This window comes from Micropterus dolomieu, linkage group LG18, assembly GCF_021292245.1.
Source record: "Micropterus dolomieu isolate WLL.071019.BEF.003 ecotype Adirondacks linkage group LG18, ASM2129224v1, whole genome shotgun sequence".
In the NCBI taxonomy this organism is placed as follows: domain Eukaryota; kingdom Metazoa; phylum Chordata; class Actinopteri; order Centrarchiformes; family Centrarchidae; genus Micropterus; species Micropterus dolomieu.
The window spans coordinates 20,583,286-20,602,668 of record NC_060167.1 but is presented as its reverse complement, the minus strand read 5'-3'; the positions used below and the strand labels follow the sequence as shown (position 1 = coordinate 20,602,668).

Sequence of the window (19,383 nt, the reverse complement as noted above, 5' to 3'; positions counted from 1 at the left end):
AGTTGGGGGGGGGGGGGGGGGGGTGACTAGCAGTGCAGTTTTTAAAACAAATTCTCGTACACGTCACTTTGACACATGCATAAAGCAGGGCTGCTCTCAGCGATATGCTGGCCAACAATTACATTATTTCTCCTTTTAATTCAAAGCACTGACCCAACTGCATCAACAGTGGCAGATGATAACCAGACATATGATTGGCCAGCATATAGCACATAACACTGACTTAGCAAGAATGCAACCATTCACTGATCCAAAACCATAATAAACAATAAAGTCCTTCTTTTGCTGTTGAGACAAATTGCTGGAGCCAAACCTAGAAAATCAACATACCTAACATAGGTCTCATAGTAGCGCCTTCTGTCCAAGAAAGCAGAGGGATGGTTGAGATAAAGAATTTTGGTTAGGAAGGAGAAAGGGAGGAGAGAACACAGAGAAAAGGGTGGAGAAAGCGTGACATATATATCATACAGTATATGAATCATATACAGCATTCTCATATATATGTATGAGGAGGAGAGAGCATGATGGCGGACATCAACTCCAGTGTTGGTTGACAATTCCATTTTCTATTCTTAAGATAAGAACCAAACTAAAAATCATTTCTCTTTTGCAGAGTGGCAGTAATGAAATTGTCCCCCAAACTTATTGGGTACTAAAGAAAAACAGGCCCAATACTGGAGCGGCTGACTAAACAGAACATGGAAAATCAGGAGATATGTGTATATATTGTTCACTTATGAAATTAACCGTCGGCATGAGAGTGGGCTTGTGATCCATTATGAAGTGAAGGGTTTACAATAAAGGTTTGCGAAAAGGGAAGGTTTGATAAGAAGCTGGGTCTTGCCAGTGGGCATGAAAATACTTATACAACAGATAAAGTCCACAGGTCTTCTTGATGCAGCAAGCACTCAAGGTATATAAATTAATACCAATGGCTTTTAAATTCCCTCAGTTATGTGCTGTCAACAACTAAAGATAGCTGCGTGAAAGGAGAACAGCGAAACAAAAAATACTTTCAGAAATTTCTTCAATTGTTTTTTATCTATGCATTAAAGTTTCAGCCTTCAGCACTTAAGGGGAAATCCATAATCCATATCTATATACTTTGAAATGTTTATACCTGCTGTCAGATGTTATTATTGTGTGATATTCTATGAGCTATTTTGTGTATTAGGTATTTTATGTCTTAACAGTCTATCTCTTCACAAAAATCATGAGAAAGCTAAATAGGAAAGACACAACCAACTAGGGCAGGGCATTAATTCAAAATATTAATGCCTTCATATATGTATTTTGAAAAAAATTCCATATGAGCAAACAAACTTGGACCAAAATCTGTCACAGCATCTTAAATAGTTCGAAATTTTTAGATGAGATGACTGATCAAATGATTACAGCAAATATGAAGCAACCTCCTGCAGCCAGTTAGCTTAGCTTAGTGTAAAGACTGGAAATGGGAAAACAGCTAACCTCTGTTTTCCCATTTACAGTCTTTATATTAAGCTAAGCTAACCATCCCTTGACTGTAATAAAGAGTATTTCCCAAAATGTCTGAATAATTTGACTAATAGGTCAAACTGAATGGTTTTATATGAAACTTGAACATCTTCAAAAAGTTCTAATTTTAACTTAGAAAAACCATGGTATGGATTGCATTTCAAAAATAGAAGGGATTTTCTGTCATCATTGTCTTGTGGGAGTGTTGAAAATATCATGATGTGATGTGACTTTATAAGCTTAGTTCACATGTAATTTCTACATTTGGCGAGTTTAGCAACAAGAACACAACTCCAAGCAAAATGTGCCCAGAGACAAAGGGTATATTTCAACTCACGTGTCTCACTCTACATCTATTGTTTAAACCATTTCAAAAGGCCGATGATCAGTGTGTGGATACCTTTGACCCTGGGGTGTCCGAGGCTTGTCGTAGTCATAGTAGGAGCTGCGAAGACCTGGGTAGCCATTGGGAGGTGCATGCTCATAGTAACGATGGTGTCCTCCGTTGGGCAGACTGGACATGTTGGCATTGTTGAGGTTGATGTTGGTGGATTTGGGAGACTTGCCGTAGGAGTTGTGGTGGCGGTTGTGATGGTGGTGGTGGTGATGGTGGTGGTTGGGGTGCGACATTGCGTTTGCTCGAGATAGGCGTCCCACCGGCTGCTCCATGTGGGCGTAGTGAGGTGGAGGTTGCACCTGTAGTGGTCGCTGTGTGGCGTTGGTCTGATGGCCGTTGGATCGCCGATGACCGCCGTTCATGAGATGGTTACCGAAGAGCCCACCGTTACGCTGTGAAGGAACGCTCAAAGTAAAACCACCAGGGCTTCTTACAAAGCAGCAGAACAAATGTGCTATTGATGTTAAGTCTGGGGGCTGATTTTCTTTCCAGAAATTGTATGAGCAAAAAGAAGTTCAGAAGCTGGGTTCATGACACATGACGTGAGCAAAATGAATGCACTGTTTGCAATTTCTTGGAATTGAAATGGAGGAAAAACAAAGAAAGCCAAAATAAACCAAATAAACAAATTCTACATATTGTAGCAATATAAATTAGAGTAGACAGTACATCTAATTCATATTTTGTTGATTAATATTTCTCTAAGCACATTTCCTCATATAAAAAGCTTTTTAATGTGCAATACCATGAAAAACACTTTACAAGCACAATATTTATATTTAGCTACAAACATTCCTCCTGTCATGTAAAATTAAATCAGTTTACCCTATAAATTTCCTCGTCTTCCTCTGGAATAAAGTCTACTAGCTCGTCATCTTGCAGATCACATGATATCGCTCGGCGAATTTCGGGCCCAATATCATGCAGGGTGCGAAGGCCAGCCTGTAACCATGACAATGAGAGGACTAAACGCTTGACCTTCATCTTTCAACTCACAGTACGAAATCTGACATCATCCAGCCACAACCACCACACATACTGGGCATACACATGCCTGCACTGGAATATGCAACACCTAACATTTACAGTACTGACAGACTGTGAGAGATGACACAGACAGACAAATGTGCTCTCCTGAATGCCACCTGCTGTGAGTATTACTTAGCTGAAACGTCTGACCACCCAGCTGCGCTTTGTCCAACACATGCTGCAGTGAGTGCAGTAAATAATTACTTTAACCCTAACCCTTCCCTTTGTGGGTGTACTTAACAACATTAGCACAACATACAGAAAAAATGTCATTATAAATTAACTAAAGCTGGTCATGTTTACTGACAATGATATATGGGGATACATTATAGCCATATATCCGACATTATAAGGTAACAGAAATGGCAACATGCTTTGCATGTGATTTTCATGGGTCGATGAGTGAACTGTGATGCACAGAAAACACATGGAATGATAGCTGGAGACAATGACATACGCTTAACATCAACATCTATGATATTTAAAGACGCAGAGATGCGAACAAGAAATTCACACACTGGGCACATATAAATCACAGTAACAGATTCATACTGTACACCAAGATCATGAACGTCCTGCTGGATCATAAACCATAACATTAGCACACGTAATGATATTTGAATGAAATGCACAAAGACACATTTTACACACTTACTCAACACAATTACAATGCTCATATTTCAAACAATCTCTCTCCTCTCTCTCGTAAATAACACACAAACACTGGGAGACTCACCTGTAAAGCAATAGCTGTGTTGTTCTGGGAGGGGTGAGCACCCACCAGGCCTTCCTCTTTACGTTTCTTGAATTTCCTAAAGTAGTCCTGTATCAGGAAAGTGGCATAGAACTTCCCCACGGTTACCTCATCATCTGAGTGAACAGACCACACAAATGCTTCCTGTGTCAGCAGCTCACTACACACAGTACACTGGGAGAGAGAAGGAGAGACTCTTCTCCTCCCTCGTCCATTCTCCTTAAAATTGTGGGTCCATCACCTTAGAACTGCAGACAAGTGAGGCACTCTTTAATCCCAATCAACCAAAATAATTTATATCCAAATTATATACATCCATCTTGATGGTGTATATACTGTACCTCAATCTGCACCACCTGAGATCCTTCGCTGTTTCAAAAAGAACATAAAATCAAATATTTGCGGCAAAATCTTTGTTTGTGTTTGTGAACTTTTACATCCGAAGAGCTATCGATGATAAAAGTGAGATCTTCTACATTATATGTGTGTTTGATTTTAAATGTGATCCATGAAAGCTGTGAGTAATAACTACTGTAACTTCTCTGTCCTTTTTCCTTAAAGTTGGGCTACTGATGAAGTGGACGCTGTGAGCAGAATTATGATCCAGTAGACTACAAATAAACTTACAGTACGATTAAATAATGCTGCCACTTGTAGTGTGTAATTAGCATTTACATACAGGCTGCAAATAGAGACGTAAAAATTAGCGTTTTTTATTTTATTTAAATTTAAACTGACATTAATTTACCTTTGAGACACTTTTTACATATTTTATTGGGAGGCAGGAGGGTGTGTGAGCCAAATTATTTTTTGTGTTTATATTTAATTTACTTCTTCAGCACATGCAAGCAAGCAGATCTACAGTATGCGTCATAAATGTATACTATATGAATCATCTAGTATGTTTGTGTAAAATTCACCTGTTTGTGCTCATATATGCTTTTATGTTAAATGATGTGTGTGCTTGTACTTTCAGGGCATGTTCTTAGATGTATGTATGATATATATATATTTTTTCGACTTTGAAGAGTATGTGAGAATCATTCTGAAGCAGGGGTCTGAATCACTTTGAACAAGCACGCTGGGGATAGAGATCGGAGAGAGAGAGGCAACACTAGTTCCATGCCACCACCCTAAAACAGAACTGCTTCAGAATATTCTGAAGAGCCTCAGAGTTTTGGATACAGAGATATAACAGTGTGAGAAGAATAAGCTGTGGGAGCTCAAGCAGTGAGAAAAGGACAGAGTTTAGAACAATGGAGACAGGCGGAGAAATAGAGAAAGGCGATGGATTAGTGAGAAAGACAGAGCATGCACTTGCACAGTGGTCTACAAGGCCATGCAAGCCCGAAGCCCAGCAGACAGTCAGTGGCCTCCATCAGCATCCAGGGCAGGAGGGAGGAGTGTGGATCAAACACACATGGAGAAGAAACATGAACAGAGCAGAAACAGCACAATACAGCTTTACTTGTGTGTGAGAATGTATGTGCGTGAGTGAGATTTTATTTAAGGACAAAGATATGAAAAAGCAGTTTGGAGCTTTCTGTAATTTTATGCAAACAGCAAGTGGCCAGCATATGGTGTGTGTGTGTGTGTGTGTGTGTTTGTGTGTGAGATTCGGTGCAAGCTGCTGTAGTTTGGTTTGTGTCAAACTGTAACAGAAGGACTAGGAGTGTGTGTGATTTAATTGACTGACACTGCCAATTTCACTAACCACCAGCAGGGGGTACCACTTGATCCAGCAGCTTCATGCTGGTTCTCTTCCAGATTTTCTTGATGACAGCTCGCAGTTCTTCATTGGCCTGCTCCAGATTACCTGCACCACAAGGAAACAAACACCCCTGAGACACCAGCACTCCAGTACTCAGCCATTTTAAATCCATGCAAGCTCATAATTACAGGTAGTGAATGCATCAGCAGAGTATTGTATGTGTTTTCTAGAAGCAGCGCAGGATCATGTGACTTCTATTTGGCTGGTACCTTCTGTTTTGATCTTCAGAGCGGTGCGCACCAGTGCAAACAAAGTGGCGTTAAACATGACTGTGCCGTCGCTGTTCAGAGGCATGTTCATTGCTACCAGCCTCTGAAAGAAGAGAGCAGACAGAGGCCTTTAACGTTTTAGAACAGACGAGCTGAATTATCAGTATTTCTGTGTACATTTTGGAAATAAGATAATAAAAGAAGGGAGGGGAAGAGACCTTGCAAGCGACTCTGTGAGGGCACAATTTGCCAAAGCCGAGAGGAGGCTGGATACGACGAAGGAGTGTCACAACATCCAGGTGTTTAATTCTGCCCCTGTGTGAGAAACAAAACAGACTCAAGACCTTAACTGTCATATTACTTGCTAATAGAGATTCACTCCACAGATACTATAGGTAAAACACATACTTTGCCTCTGGGTCGTACTCAGACCAAATTCTCTTGAATTCATCAAGGTGGTGTGGTCCAAGAATGGACCAATCACGTGTTAGATAGTCAAAGTTGTCCATGATGACGGCAACAAACAAATTGATAATCTAGATGGGAAAGATTGCACAGTTTATTATTGAGAAGTGTTATGGCCAATATCATATAACCACTTTGTTTAGTCCTCAAATTATTGGGAGCCATGCTGTTTATAGAATATCTGTAGAGTTGTATGGGCCTCGGTTGTACATAAGCAAAATCATAATGTAGGAATGATTTTAAATCTTAACCTGTGGTGCTCTAGTGATGCTAGTACAGAAGGCAAAGAACTGTAAAGTAAATAACTAGTTATAAGCCAAACAATTTCATTTTTGTGTGTACCAAAAAGGCGCAGAGCATGTAGAAGGTGATGAAGTAAACTATTGCAAATCCACTGCCACACGTCATCTCCTCTCCAGGGTTGTAGTCGGACTCTGGGTCACACAGTTTCCCTGGCATACAGGCCAACATGATCTCCTGCCATGCCTCTCCAGTGGCACATCTGGGGAACAGACAGTCAGGACGGATACAAATGGATCACTCAACAGGCAACCCAGAAATATATACACAAACTAAAAAGAAAAATATTAAAAATACAATGAATCAGTTTCCCGATGTACCCTGGCCCCCAAAATCCTACACACCTGAAGAGAAGGAGCACAGCCTGAGGGAAGGTCTGGAAGTTGTTGTTTCTGTTGATGTGTGTGCCGTCCACCATGGCAACCTTTCCAAACACCTGAAGAAGATATATTGCCCGCATTAATTTGACTGCACCCTTACCAACTCAGGTAAGACAGAGGGAATATACTTGCATCACATTTCTTCACCGACCTGCATGCCAATGACAGCGTAGATGAAGAACAACATGGCTATAAGAAGAGCAACATATGGCAGAGCCTTCAGGCAAAAGAGAGGAAAGAAAGGAGAAAAAGATTAATACGCCGGACTTTAATACTTAGTCACTGATCAGACAATTGTACTGCGCCTCACCTGGAAGGACTTGATGAAAGTCCAAAGCAGGGTGCGAATGCCCTCCCCTCTGCTGAGGAGCTTGACCAACCGCATGACTCGAAAGAGACGAAAGAAGGTGATGGAGATGCGAGCGCTGTCCTCTGTGTTCTGTGGAGAAACAGACCAGAGTCAGAGGACAGGAGAGCAAAAGTGTATGTAGTGAACACAGAGTACCTGGCTGTGCTTTATGGGATGAGGAGGTCTGAACTGAGACCCCTGTGCCAGATACATATGGGCTACAAAGCAACACTGCATCTGTGCGTCATGGAAAACTGCATGTTTGGATCAAACCTTGTTTTGAATTTGATGGATTATTTTTTTGGTGTGGTGGCAACATCTATTCGATGTTCAAACTGCAGTTATTCTATACAGCAAGGCTGTAGATTTTAGACCATTTCTGGTCACAACATTATTAAGCAGTGTAGCTGCAGCTGATATGTTTCTGTTATTCTGCCTCCAAAGCACTGTCAGGAGCCCTGTCACTGTAAAGACCTATAGGGGAGGAAGCAAGGAGGCAAGCATGCTGGAGAAAACCTTGCCATACTTGACAGGACACATCTGCACAAGCATGGCACCCTCAGTCCAGAGTCACTGCATGCGGAGTCACAGTGGGGCCAACCCGAATGGGTCAGCCAGGAGGTTCACAGGTCACAGCTAGGTGACCTGATCCCAGGGGTCACCCATGGGTCACTACCACACGCAAGAATGGTGGCAGAGACCATGTAGCAGTGTCAACAGTACAAACGTGAGGAGCGGCCCAAAACCACTCCCACCCAACAGGACACACAGCGTCACGTTTGAGTGACACACTCTCCTTAAAAATAACTCCAATTACTCCAAACATTTAGGAAAATGAAAGGCAAATGTTTTGAGGATTTATACAAATGAACAAACAAAAACAAATGTGAGAAAAATTCCCAAAAGAAAATAAAGAGAATGGAAACTAAAAATAAGCAATAGATCATTGGAGATGTTATAGACAACAGAAAAATACCAAACAAAGAAATGCAGATCTAAACATGGCATGGCCCTGAAGAGGGGGAAGGGGGGTACGGAGCATCTTACCCCCTGATCATCCACCTGAGGAGTCTCCGTTGGCTTTAAAATCAAAGACCTGTATTAATGACTTGCACAGAGCCCGCAGGTCTCACACACATTGGGCCAAACACGTATACATTACATTTGAAAAGTCTTTCATCACACAACGCCAGTCAACACGTAGACAGAACAAAGTCACTACTCTTCTCATTGACGGGACAAAACTGTCTTATTGTTTCACTATGACAAAGACAGACATTCATGTATCACTGTCTATGTACACTTAATATAATGACAGACACAAAACATTATCTTAACACTTTAAAAGACTGCCATACAACAGTTTTAAGGCTTAACATTCTCCATGTAGAACTTGACAATCGCATGTCATACTGACAAACAACATGAAATTACTCCATCACTTAGTAACATGTAAGACTGGCACACAACTTTATCACTCCCCCGGTGTGAAGGTCATTACTGATGGGATTACATGGATTTTATGGATTGAGATATCTTTGCCGAGCTTTAGACAATGTTAATGAGACGTTAACAGACTGACATGACAAATGTTATGAATTCATGTCATGATAAAAGCTGCTACTCTTACAGAGCCTCATAGCTAATTTTTTGTTTTTCCTGCCAATTCCAACAATTAGACTTTGGATTCAGGCAGCAAGTTCACATCAAAATATGACAAAATATGACAAAAATCATACATTGTGTGCATCATTAATGGCACCCATCATAGGAGTAGAACATGAACGACAGCTGGGATCTCATTCTCCTCTGGGTTGTGATGATTTTATGTAAATCAAATATTTTGAAAACAATGTTTTTTCTTGCTTGCTGATCCCACCCCCTCCCCAAAAAAAGATTGAGCCTGATAAAATTAAGTTGAAATACACAGTTGCTCACACAAATCCGCACCCAGATACACAGTTATTGTTTGCAATTCATGCCATTAACAGCAAGTAATAGAATATCAGCAGTATTCAGCGAGCATTTTTACACAGAGAAAGTCCCGGTGCCAAATAAAATAGAAACATCAATCATAGTGGTGGTGGTTTGACTGGACCTGTGTAACGAAATTAACTCAGCAAAGAAAACAAAGATACACTTCAGACGGATACTTCATTCAAATCCCTCAGCACAATACTTGACAAACTGTCAGTATGAGGTGCAAAATGAGCATGATGAAAAAAAAGGTAGAATTAGCTTGAGGAGGTTCTTTAGGTAATCCTGGCCACAGCGTTGATGGAACATGCGTTTAGCATTGCTGCGTTGCTGGGAAAGCACTGCACGCACACGCAAGACATTTGAATGATGAGGAGCCATTGGTGAACTCATAGCAATGCAGCAACTCATGCATGTCAGTAGTTCCCTGCAACAAAACTGCCATAGCAGGGCGCTCTCACAGTCCGGTGCAGAAAGAGGTGAAGAAAAGGAGAGAGAAAGAAAGACAGGGAGGAGGAGGAAACCAGAGACGGAGACCAATACTGGGATAGAAGATAAAAAGCCAGACAGATTGAGTCATACTGTAATAGTAAGAAAAGGAGAGGCAGAGAGGTGTGAAGAGGCAGAGAGTAGAGATTTACTGTTGGAGTGTTCATGCACCTGACTGGAGTCTACACACCTGCGCTACACATGAGCTCCATTCTGAGCTTTAAGAGCTCACTACAGGAAGACAGAACAAAACACAGAGACAATCACTCACAGATACACAAACACAAGATCATCAAAGAACCTCAAACTCAGCTGCATTAAACCACCATCAGTGTAAACGTACAAAAATAAGGATCTTCTGATCCACTGGTGAATTCTTACCTGATAACTGAAAGGACGCTTAGAATTTTACTTTCATTTGAGGACTATAACTGAAGACTAATTTAAGTTTTAGATACTGGAAAAGCTTCTATATCTACTTATCTGTTTTAGCTAATACCGATGCATAATCTTAACAATCTGCGAAGCTGCAGTGGCCTACACAACTTCAAGGAAAGCAAAGGATCGACATTTGTTAAAAATCTCATCACGATTTCCAGCTTTTTACAAATTTATTGGCTCTCAGAGTTCTTTTCCTTAATGTTGTGTAGGATGGCAATTTCCAAGCTCTGAGCTCCAGCGCCATTCTGTCTGGAGGTAAAGGTCGAAGGGCGTGGCAAGAGAGAAAGGGCAAACTTCACAAAGCTCTATGGAAAAAAAACTGACCGGTGGGGAGTGGAGCGGGTGGCCAAGCGTCATCTGTGAGAGGCGGGACATGGGAAGGATGTTAGCGAATGAGGTGCATGAGGTGAATGGCTGACGCTTCCCAGCATGCATTTTGAGAGGTCACAGTAGTCAGGTCAAAAACTAAACAATCACAAACCTTATGTCTGGTAAGGCAAGCAAGTAGTAAAAATCATCAATAACTGAAAATGCAAACCCACAACTATTACAAATGATCCAATGGAAAAAGTTTAATATCTGGTCAGTTTGCTGTGTGACACAAACAGCAACATCCTCATGCAACGCAAACCACAAATAAATGTTAATGGTGAATGAAAGGCACATCACAAGAACCAATATGAAAGCTCTTGTGAAATCAACATCATGTCCCCAAAATTCCCAACACACAAACACACAGCACACCTTAAAGTACAAAATGTACACATGTAAAACACGCATGCATAACAATAATAACCTACACACCCCAACACAACACATGTTTTAAACAAAGTTAGTGCTTGTTTAGACACTCATGCAGACACACATTTTGGAATAACAAACTCAGAAAACATGAAATATAACTCCAGAAAAACAGCACTGCAGCTCAGACACGAGAGCACTCAGGAGGGAGACGGTGGAGCAGGTGGAGCAGGTGGAGCAGGTGGAGCAGTGAGTCTTTGGCACACTTCACCCCTAACACGCACCATCATCACCATAACTATTCCTCGACTTAAAATTTGGTCTCACAGCATTCCTGGTGTTTGTTTGTATCCTGGACTACAAATCTGACAATCTTTACCATTTTTTTACCAGTTAAACTCAAAGCACGACAAATCGATCACAGACATGTAGTCTTTGTTTTAGGTGTTTTTTTAAACCACAAAGAGAGGAGGATTATTGTAACTGGTTAAAGCAGAGAAGAAGTAATTTTATTAAGCCTTCACATGGATTTTCAAAGCGACTGACTTGATTGATCAATACTGAAATGGGCTTTTAATTAAAACTGAATCTGCGTTAAGGTGCTACAAAACTGCAAAAATCTACTTTTTCCTGAGTCAATAAAACAATAGACGACCAATTTGCTTTTTTATCCACTGTTAAGGGGTCCCCAAAGATAAAGTTGTTATACAACAGTTTTACACACAGAAAACATTATTGTTCATTGCCATACTTGCCTCTACAAGTTTCTATGGAAACAAAACGAACAAGAATAAGAATTAGACAACCACATCACAAATCATCCTGCTCTGAACCAAATACAGGGGTCAGTTCACAAAGAAAACATGAGAGATTCCTGTTTTTGGCACGTATTTTCACTGCCATGTCCAAGGGGTTAACAATCAGCATAAACATACATTTTGTCATGATCCCTGCCAAAACAGTACTGCAACACACTGACCACAAAACATTTAGCAGAGGCAAAAGTCCAACAAGATAGACTATTCAATTAACTCAGTATAATGTGGCTGCAGCACTAATAACAACAGGACATAAATGAAGGTCAAACTGAAGCTTTACAGAATAAGCCAATGGCACTTTCACATCTATGAATGCCTTTCCACAAATAACATTGCAAAGTTTTAGCAGGCTAAGTATCATAATAGTGATGGAAGCTTTTAGTTCAGCAGATACAATCTTTAAAGTAGAGGCCACAACTGAACACACCAGACATTCCCAAATTAAGTGTGAGGGGTCGTCAGATGATTAAAAACATAAGGGAAAACATTTTTATTTAAAACCTGTTTATACTACTTACTTTTACCTATTAACAGTGTTAAAATCCTTAAAATGAACAACAATAATAGAAGAATTGATCCTCCTTGATTGATCTGTGCTGAACTCCTATCCAGAGGGTCAAGCAGACATTTGCTTCATATTTAGGGTCCTCATGAGAAAAAGTTTGGGACCAACTGCACTATCAAATTTCAACAAATAATTCAGGAAATCACCATGTGGCTTTCCTGTAAGGCTTCAGTTCAACTTGGGAGGCAGAAAAAAGGAGTACTTACATTGACTTCAGTGATAGCGATATCAACGACGCTACCAACAACAATTAAGGCATCAAATGTGTTCCAAGCATCAGCGAAATAGTGCTGTTAATGCATGGCGTTACATGTAAGGGCAAAGAGACAGTGAAGAGAAGGAGAGGGAAACGGAATCAGACAGATAATCAGGGAAGAGTGGAAAGTAAAGAGGGAACGGGCGAAAGGTCGTAATGAAATGGCAGGACCAGGGGGAGAACAAGAGAGAAAAAAAAAGGAGATAAAGTATTAACAGTGATCAGATATAAAGCCAGAAATCTTGAGTCCTGCCATAGAAACCTGCAGTGTGAGCCGAGGTGGCCTGAACATGAGAGCGAGGTCAGAGAGCAGCGGGTCTTGTTGTAGCTGAGATTACTTACATCAATCTCACTGAGAACAATATCAACTATGCTGCCAATCACAACCAGTGCGTCGAACACATTCCAGGCATCCCCAAAATAGCCCTGAGTGAGGTGGAGCAAGTGATGGGCAAGTTGGATGTGAGATCCGCACAAACAAAAAAAAAGTCTTTACTTGAACACTGAAATTCATATACAGTACACTTATTCTGATCATTTCAAACACACAGACCCCTGCTGGCTACTGCAGCTGGAGGGCCCATGATTGTAATGCACTGATTTATACAAATTGTGGTTGAGCTGCAGAGCACTCAATCTGCACCAAATTGATGTTAATACTAATATTACTTGCAAAAAGACTGCTGCCAAGAACTTGACAAACAGTGAATGCTATTATAGAGAAGAAAAAAAAAGGAAAGTCAGCACTGCACCCCACACGCTTACTAGCATCCTGTCCTTCTTCGCGACACAGAGCTGTTGGCAATTGAGGGGGAAAAAACAACTGGCTCATCAGTTTGCACACCTTCACATATGCTGCTCCATTCTTAAACATTTTAAGAAGTTGAAACATCTCTTGCCGAAAGTTAGATGAGAGGATGGAATTATCACTCAGATATAGCCAGGAGAATGTTAGTTTAGCTTAGCATAAAGACTGGAAACAGGATGAGACAGCTTGTCTGGCTCTGTCCGAAGTTAATCCGCAAAACGATGTGGTTCCACAGGGGTTATGTGTTGGACTATCTCTTGGCCTGGAGCAGTAATGTCTACTCACCAGCATCAGAGAAGCTGACATGTGACTTTTTACCTTTTGGTCAGGCCAGAAAGGTTTTTCCTTGTTCTCAGTTTTACTGCTAAGCTAGGTTGGCCATAGCTTCATATTTGACAGACTAAGGAAAGGTGCTATTGATCTTCTCATTCAACTGTTGAGAAGAAAGCAAATAAGTGTACTTCTCAGTATCAAAGAATTCCTTTGATAAATAAAACTGTATCAATTAATGTATGTTAAAGTAGGACATCTGTGTGTGCCTTGCTGTTTATTTGGGTAAGTATCTCTGTCTCTGTTTGATGGTAGATATGGGTGTCTGTGAAGACATTTGTAATATGACTCACCCTAGGTTTGAAAGCGATGAGTTTGAGAAACATTTCCACAGTGAAGACAGCGGTGAAGACCATATTAAGAATGTCCATTACATAGTTAAAGAGTGCCGACTGGCCATAGTGCTGCAGAAAAGACATAAAGAGGGGTGGTTAAAGAAAACGGAAGAAAAGGGATCGGTTATATTATTTTTTGCACTTAATTAATTTAAGCCGTAACAAAGTCTGTTCTAGTCAGCAAGAAAAAATAAATAAATGACATGTAATAATTTTTTTTTTTTAACTGGCGGAACATTGATGGTGTATATGTTGACTTCAGTCCATTTATATCCTTGTTGTTGGGATTGCTTGCATTGATGTCCTTTTTTGATAATACCACTAGAGGGTGCCAATGTCAAAACCTTTTAAATTGCACACATAGTAACTTGATAAAAACAACACTGCTTAAAGTAATTACGGCAGTGATGCAAGTAGAAAGTTGACAGTTAAGTTACTGGTAACAAAATAAAACAATTCATCAATACTAATGACAATATTTTTGGTAGATCATTGCACCAATGCCTATTACCTGTAAATATATTTGATGTTCACTTTTGTGTCAAATTATAGTCTACTTAAGAATAACTGTTGCTGTCACATGTGATCGCATTCAACAGAAACAGAGCTGGTTGGCTCGAGTGATTTCTTACCTGTACAGCCAGACAGAGTGTGTTGAGCATGATGAGCACAAACATGATGTACTCAAACCCAGTTGAGTTCACCACATACCAGAACTTGTACTGGTACGGGTTCTTAGGGATGTACCTCCTCAGTGGACGAGCCTTGAGAGCGTACTCCACACACTGACGCTGCACAGAAACATACAAAAGGTTTTAATGCTCAGTTAAGAACACACTTGATACTCTCATTTGAATCCAACCCAGACTACTTATATTAACAATGTAACAGTTAGTTCTAGGATTTTCACAGAAAAAGACCAGATGGGATATTTGTGTGTGAACTGCAATGATTAGCACTTATTGTGCCCCAGCCTTTTCTTCACACATTACCACAAAGTCAAGGCACCCACTGTAGCCTTATTAACTTTTCTGAAGTTAAAATCTTCTAACTCTATAAATAAAAAGTATTTAAGCATTTCAGTGCTCAACATGGCATATTATATACTTAAGTTCTCCTTAAACTATTTTAAACATACACACACAAACCGCTGCTTCCACACACCCACATTTTTTGAACTCTGACCTGGTTCTTGTCCAGTTCACAGTTTTTGTACTCTTTCTCTCCTTGTTCCTGAAATGTGACGATCACAAAACCTACAAAGATGTTCATCATAAAGAAAGCAATGATGATGATGTAGATGATGAAGAAAATGGAAATCTCCACACGGTAGTTGTAAATGGGGCCGAGGTTCTCCCTGTTGGAGTCGATTGCCTTGTAAAGTAACCTGAGTAGAGAAGAAAACAGAGACAGTATGTGATCCAGCTAACTGAAGACATCATCTATGAGTGAGTACGAAATGTGTCTCACAGATAAAACTTTTATTTTAACTTTTTTTAAATGGTGTTGATAATATGGAGATCTGACTGCTTGTGGTATCATTTTGAAAGCTTTGACATGTGATTTAAAATTAAAGTCTTACGCAGGCCAGCCTTCAAAAGTGGACACAGTGAACAGAGCCATCATAGCCATGAGGACGTTGTCAAAGTTGAAGTCGCTGTTGTGCCACAGTCGTTTGTGGATGGTTGGCTGGTTCACATCTCCATCCTTATACAGGATGTAGGTGCCCCTGTGAGAAAATTACATGTTGCATGGAGGTTTAGACTGAAACCAGGATGATAGTCAAAAGTAAATAGCTGTGAAGGAACAAGACAAGAAAAACTAACTTGCACTCTTCTGGGCTGGACTTGGCTTCATCCGTGCAGCGATAGAATTTTCCCTGTGGAACGAAACAAAATATTTGCCCTCCAACTGATACTTATTTTAAAACTTTAAATGCAATATCTCTGGCTTCATGTGTAAAACTGCTTTTTTTTCAACCTCAGTGCAGCTGACCTTAAATAGCTGCACCCCTATGCAGGCAAACATGAACTGGAGCAGAGTGGTGACAATCATGATGTTACCGATGGTTCTGATGGCCACAAACACACACTGCACCACGTGCTGTAAGACAGAGATGTTTACACATTGTGGCATCTGTACTGAATTGAGAGATTGTGGTTATTACTGTGGATGAGCACCAGGATGACTTTGTGATGAGGTCTCACCTTTAGGCCTTTCGCTCGGTTGATGGCCCTCAGGGGTCGAAGAACACGAAGCACCCTAAGAATCTTCACCACTGAGATGGCCGAGGACCTGAACAACAAAAACAAAATGGATGTAGTTTAAAAACAAGATATTCCAGAAAAGGATCGACAAACAGCTCATTATTACCACTGGACCTTTTCCAGTCCAGTCCAGGAACCATTTCAGAATCTTAGCAACCAGGAACTAAATTTTGTTTCTCTGCCATAGTTATTGTTGCCAAAAAAAGTCCATTAGTACTTTCTGGCCCTGGAAAGCATTAACAAATGAAGAAGGGAGAGGGAGCTAAGACAGTAAACTTTTAAGTACTAAACAACTTACCCTAAAGCACTCAGCAGAGTGATATCGAAATAGATGAAGTTACGTCAGCAGAATTTTTAGGTGTATTAGTAGATGAAAAACTTTCTTGGAAAAACCACATTGACTATGTGTGCAAAAAAAATTAGAAAAGTTTGTTCATTGGTAAATAGACCTGTCTTTTAATTTTTATAGTTTAATGTATCCATACATATACTGTAACATTGTTTGGGCCAATAATTAACCATCTTCTCTTCAAAAAATTATTTTAATCCAAAAAACTGTATTTTAATCAAAAAACTGTATCAAATCAGTATGAACCATCAGCTCCCAGCACATTAATATTGATCAAACATATATTTTTATGTATAAATGCATGTTTTCAAAATCATAGCCTATCAAAAGTATTATACAAACAGTTTTTTTTTTAACTAACTCTGATTTCCATTCATATCCAACTAGACAAGCAAAGAATATTCATCTCCCTTATTATCATACAACACTTGGACAATATTCCATAAAATACAGAGGACAATTATTTTGAAATATTATTCCCCTCTTTATCAAAAATTATCCATTAATGTCAGTATTTCAGTCAAACATGAAAAAAATACTTATGTCATGGTGAAAATTTAAGTATGTGTGTTTAAATATGTTTTATTTAACCATTTACCATTTTTCTCATTATTTTTTCTATAATATAAACTGAAAATCCAGAGGGGAGGTTTTACTATAAGCCCTTGGGGGTTTCTTACCTCTCCTGTATAATCCTTACATTGTATTTTTATATATTTTTATCTGTGTTTTGTGTTACTAATAAATAGAAAAAAAGAGTGCTCATGAAACAGCCAGTTCTGGGATTTGGAGTCTCCTTAGTGACCTTTGCATCCATTCATTATATGCATACAAACATCAAAGGCATGCAAACAAAACGCAATGTTTTAGGGCTAGTTTGCCTATAATTTTCATGTTGTTTCTGTTTGCTTGTACTCACTGGATGCCAAAGGATACAAGGGAAACTCCGACAACCAACAGGTCCAGGAGGTTGAAGTAATTCCTGCAAAATGCTCCTTTATGGAGAAAGGCTCCGTATGTCGTCATCTGAGGAGAGGACAGAGGAAGTTAGAGGAGAAAATTACAGAGAAAAAAAAACATATATTTCACTCAGCACACACTAGACACACACAAAGACACTTACGCTCCACGCTTCAGAAGACTCAGAGATATGTACAGCACAAACTTTTTAAATAGAACAAACATATGCTGACATACAGCACTCTCAACCTTGCACACGCGCACACGTCTCCACACTCTTTTGGATCACTCTGATTCGGGGTGGCGAGCTCAGAGAAGTGAAACAGGAGGCTAAAGCTACCATCGCCACCCCCACGGCCCTTAACTACATGAATGTAGTAGTAAGTCATTCATTTCACAATCTACTATGGGATGAGGCAAGAAAACATGCATTTTGTTGCCATGATGTCAGGGATATTTACTACCTGCAAGAGCTCTAGTTATAGTGATTGGAAAGTCGAAATGGCCTTAATGTCACATTCATGTGGACCGTCGTCTTAAAGCACATTCCATTATGTTCTTTAATAGTTCAGAATAAGGGAAGCAGCTCCCAATTAAAACTTCAGCAGAATTCAGCAGGCAGAGAAGAAAAACCAGCCAAAATAACTCTTCTTCAAATAATAAAAGTAAAGGATTAATTTTCTGAGTGCATGTAAATGTGGAGCCTTGCAGAGGGACGGAGAGAGGAGAGTGCTAACTAGGAGCACTGGAGAATTTGTAAAGTAAAACAGTGATGGACTTTGGCGGGTTTTGCCCGAAATGGCTGCAGTCACAACTCCACATTTCTATGCACTCAGTCAGGGAAAGCAGACTGAACCATGCTCGGCAGGAACATGGTTGGTTTTGCCCCCTCTTTTATGGGTAATCTGAAGAGCAGTCAGTACGAGAGGCATGGTGTCAGCTTTGACTGGAGTTGACTTTACGTCTTCGAACACCTCCCTGAAGATGACCTCAAACTCAACTTCAGCCAATGCCTTAACAATGTCTGAACAGCCCAGTAAAATGTGTTGCATTGCACAAAGGGGTTGCACCATGTTTTATATATCTGCATCATCAAAATCATTTCAGCGATGACTGCCCGAATGATGTGACACCCATGTGAGTATAATGTAATGCTGATGTGATGTTTCCTTCCCCCAACATGGATTCTTTGATTAGTGCACTTTAAACAAATCTTGTGTTTGTGTTGGTGTGTGCAAAGTAACAACTCCAATATTTAGTTTTTGCTTTTTTTTAAAAGAGGTGCCATGAAGAAAAAGTAAATAAGAGAAAGGAAACAAACAAGCCAGGTTGTACTGAGTGGCAGGTGACACACAAGGAGAGAATGCAGCAAGGCTCTCGTTGTCATTTAAGGGGTTACCTTCAATATGATCTCAAATGTAAACATACTAGTGAAGACATAATCTGCATAGCCTAGGACCTGGAAGGCAACGAGACGTTTGGAGTGTTATTGGGGTGAGGTTAGTCACAGCACGGACAGGGGACACAGGGCATTTACCTTCAAAACGATCTCAACAGTAAAGATAGCCGTGAAAGCATAGTCAAAGTAACCAAGTATCTGCAAAAAGCAACGTACATGTTTAACAAAGACAGTTCATTGTGCAGCTTCATACATTATATGTAAACGAGATGAATGAAAAAAAAAACATTTGAAGCGTTTTCTGGAAAGAGTTTGTTAGAGTAAACACACAGTAAAATTTAATTACTTGCAAAAAGTATCCACTGACTAGTCCATAAAGCGTGAGTTGATTTTACGACGCCATCATTTATTATGCATTATATCTCATAAATCAACTAAACCATAGCTTAGTGATCATAGTGCAGTTAAAGTTAGTTAATTATAATGCACCGAAAATT

General features: G+C 40.0%; 1 protein-coding gene across 1 annotated transcript in view; it reads right to left on the bottom strand.

Moving 5' to 3' along the window:
* The window catches only part of cacna1da (calcium channel, voltage-dependent, L type, alpha 1D subunit, a), a 28,429-nt gene that overhangs the window by 3,236 nt on the left and 5,810 nt on the right, over window positions 1–19,383 (bottom strand). Inside the window, exons 12-34 of the mRNA XM_046076077.1 lie at window positions 19,025–19,084; window positions 17,447–17,553; window positions 16,119–16,206; window positions 15,907–16,014; window positions 15,738–15,790; window positions 15,494–15,640; window positions 15,097–15,298; window positions 14,544–14,702; window positions 13,870–13,980; window positions 12,389–12,472; window positions 8,199–8,231; window positions 7,113–7,241; window positions 6,954–7,019; window positions 6,767–6,858; window positions 6,465–6,624; window positions 6,066–6,193; window positions 5,876–5,972; window positions 5,658–5,760; window positions 5,392–5,493; window positions 3,660–3,793; window positions 2,720–2,836; window positions 1,898–2,286; window positions 331–357 (exon numbers count right to left, since the gene is read on the bottom strand). Coding sequence (XP_045932033.1) covers window positions 331–357; window positions 1,898–2,286; window positions 2,720–2,836; window positions 3,660–3,793; window positions 5,392–5,493; window positions 5,658–5,760; window positions 5,876–5,972; window positions 6,066–6,193; window positions 6,465–6,624; window positions 6,767–6,858; window positions 6,954–7,019; window positions 7,113–7,241; window positions 8,199–8,231; window positions 12,389–12,472; window positions 13,870–13,980; window positions 14,544–14,702; window positions 15,097–15,298; window positions 15,494–15,640; window positions 15,738–15,790; window positions 15,907–16,014; window positions 16,119–16,206; window positions 17,447–17,553; window positions 19,025–19,084 — 2,696 coding nt within the window. The remainder of the gene's footprint in view (window positions 1–330; window positions 358–1,897; window positions 2,287–2,719; window positions 2,837–3,659; window positions 3,794–5,391; window positions 5,494–5,657; window positions 5,761–5,875; window positions 5,973–6,065; window positions 6,194–6,464; window positions 6,625–6,766; window positions 6,859–6,953; window positions 7,020–7,112; window positions 7,242–8,198; window positions 8,232–12,388; window positions 12,473–13,869; window positions 13,981–14,543; window positions 14,703–15,096; window positions 15,299–15,493; window positions 15,641–15,737; window positions 15,791–15,906; window positions 16,015–16,118; window positions 16,207–17,446; window positions 17,554–19,024; window positions 19,085–19,383) is intronic.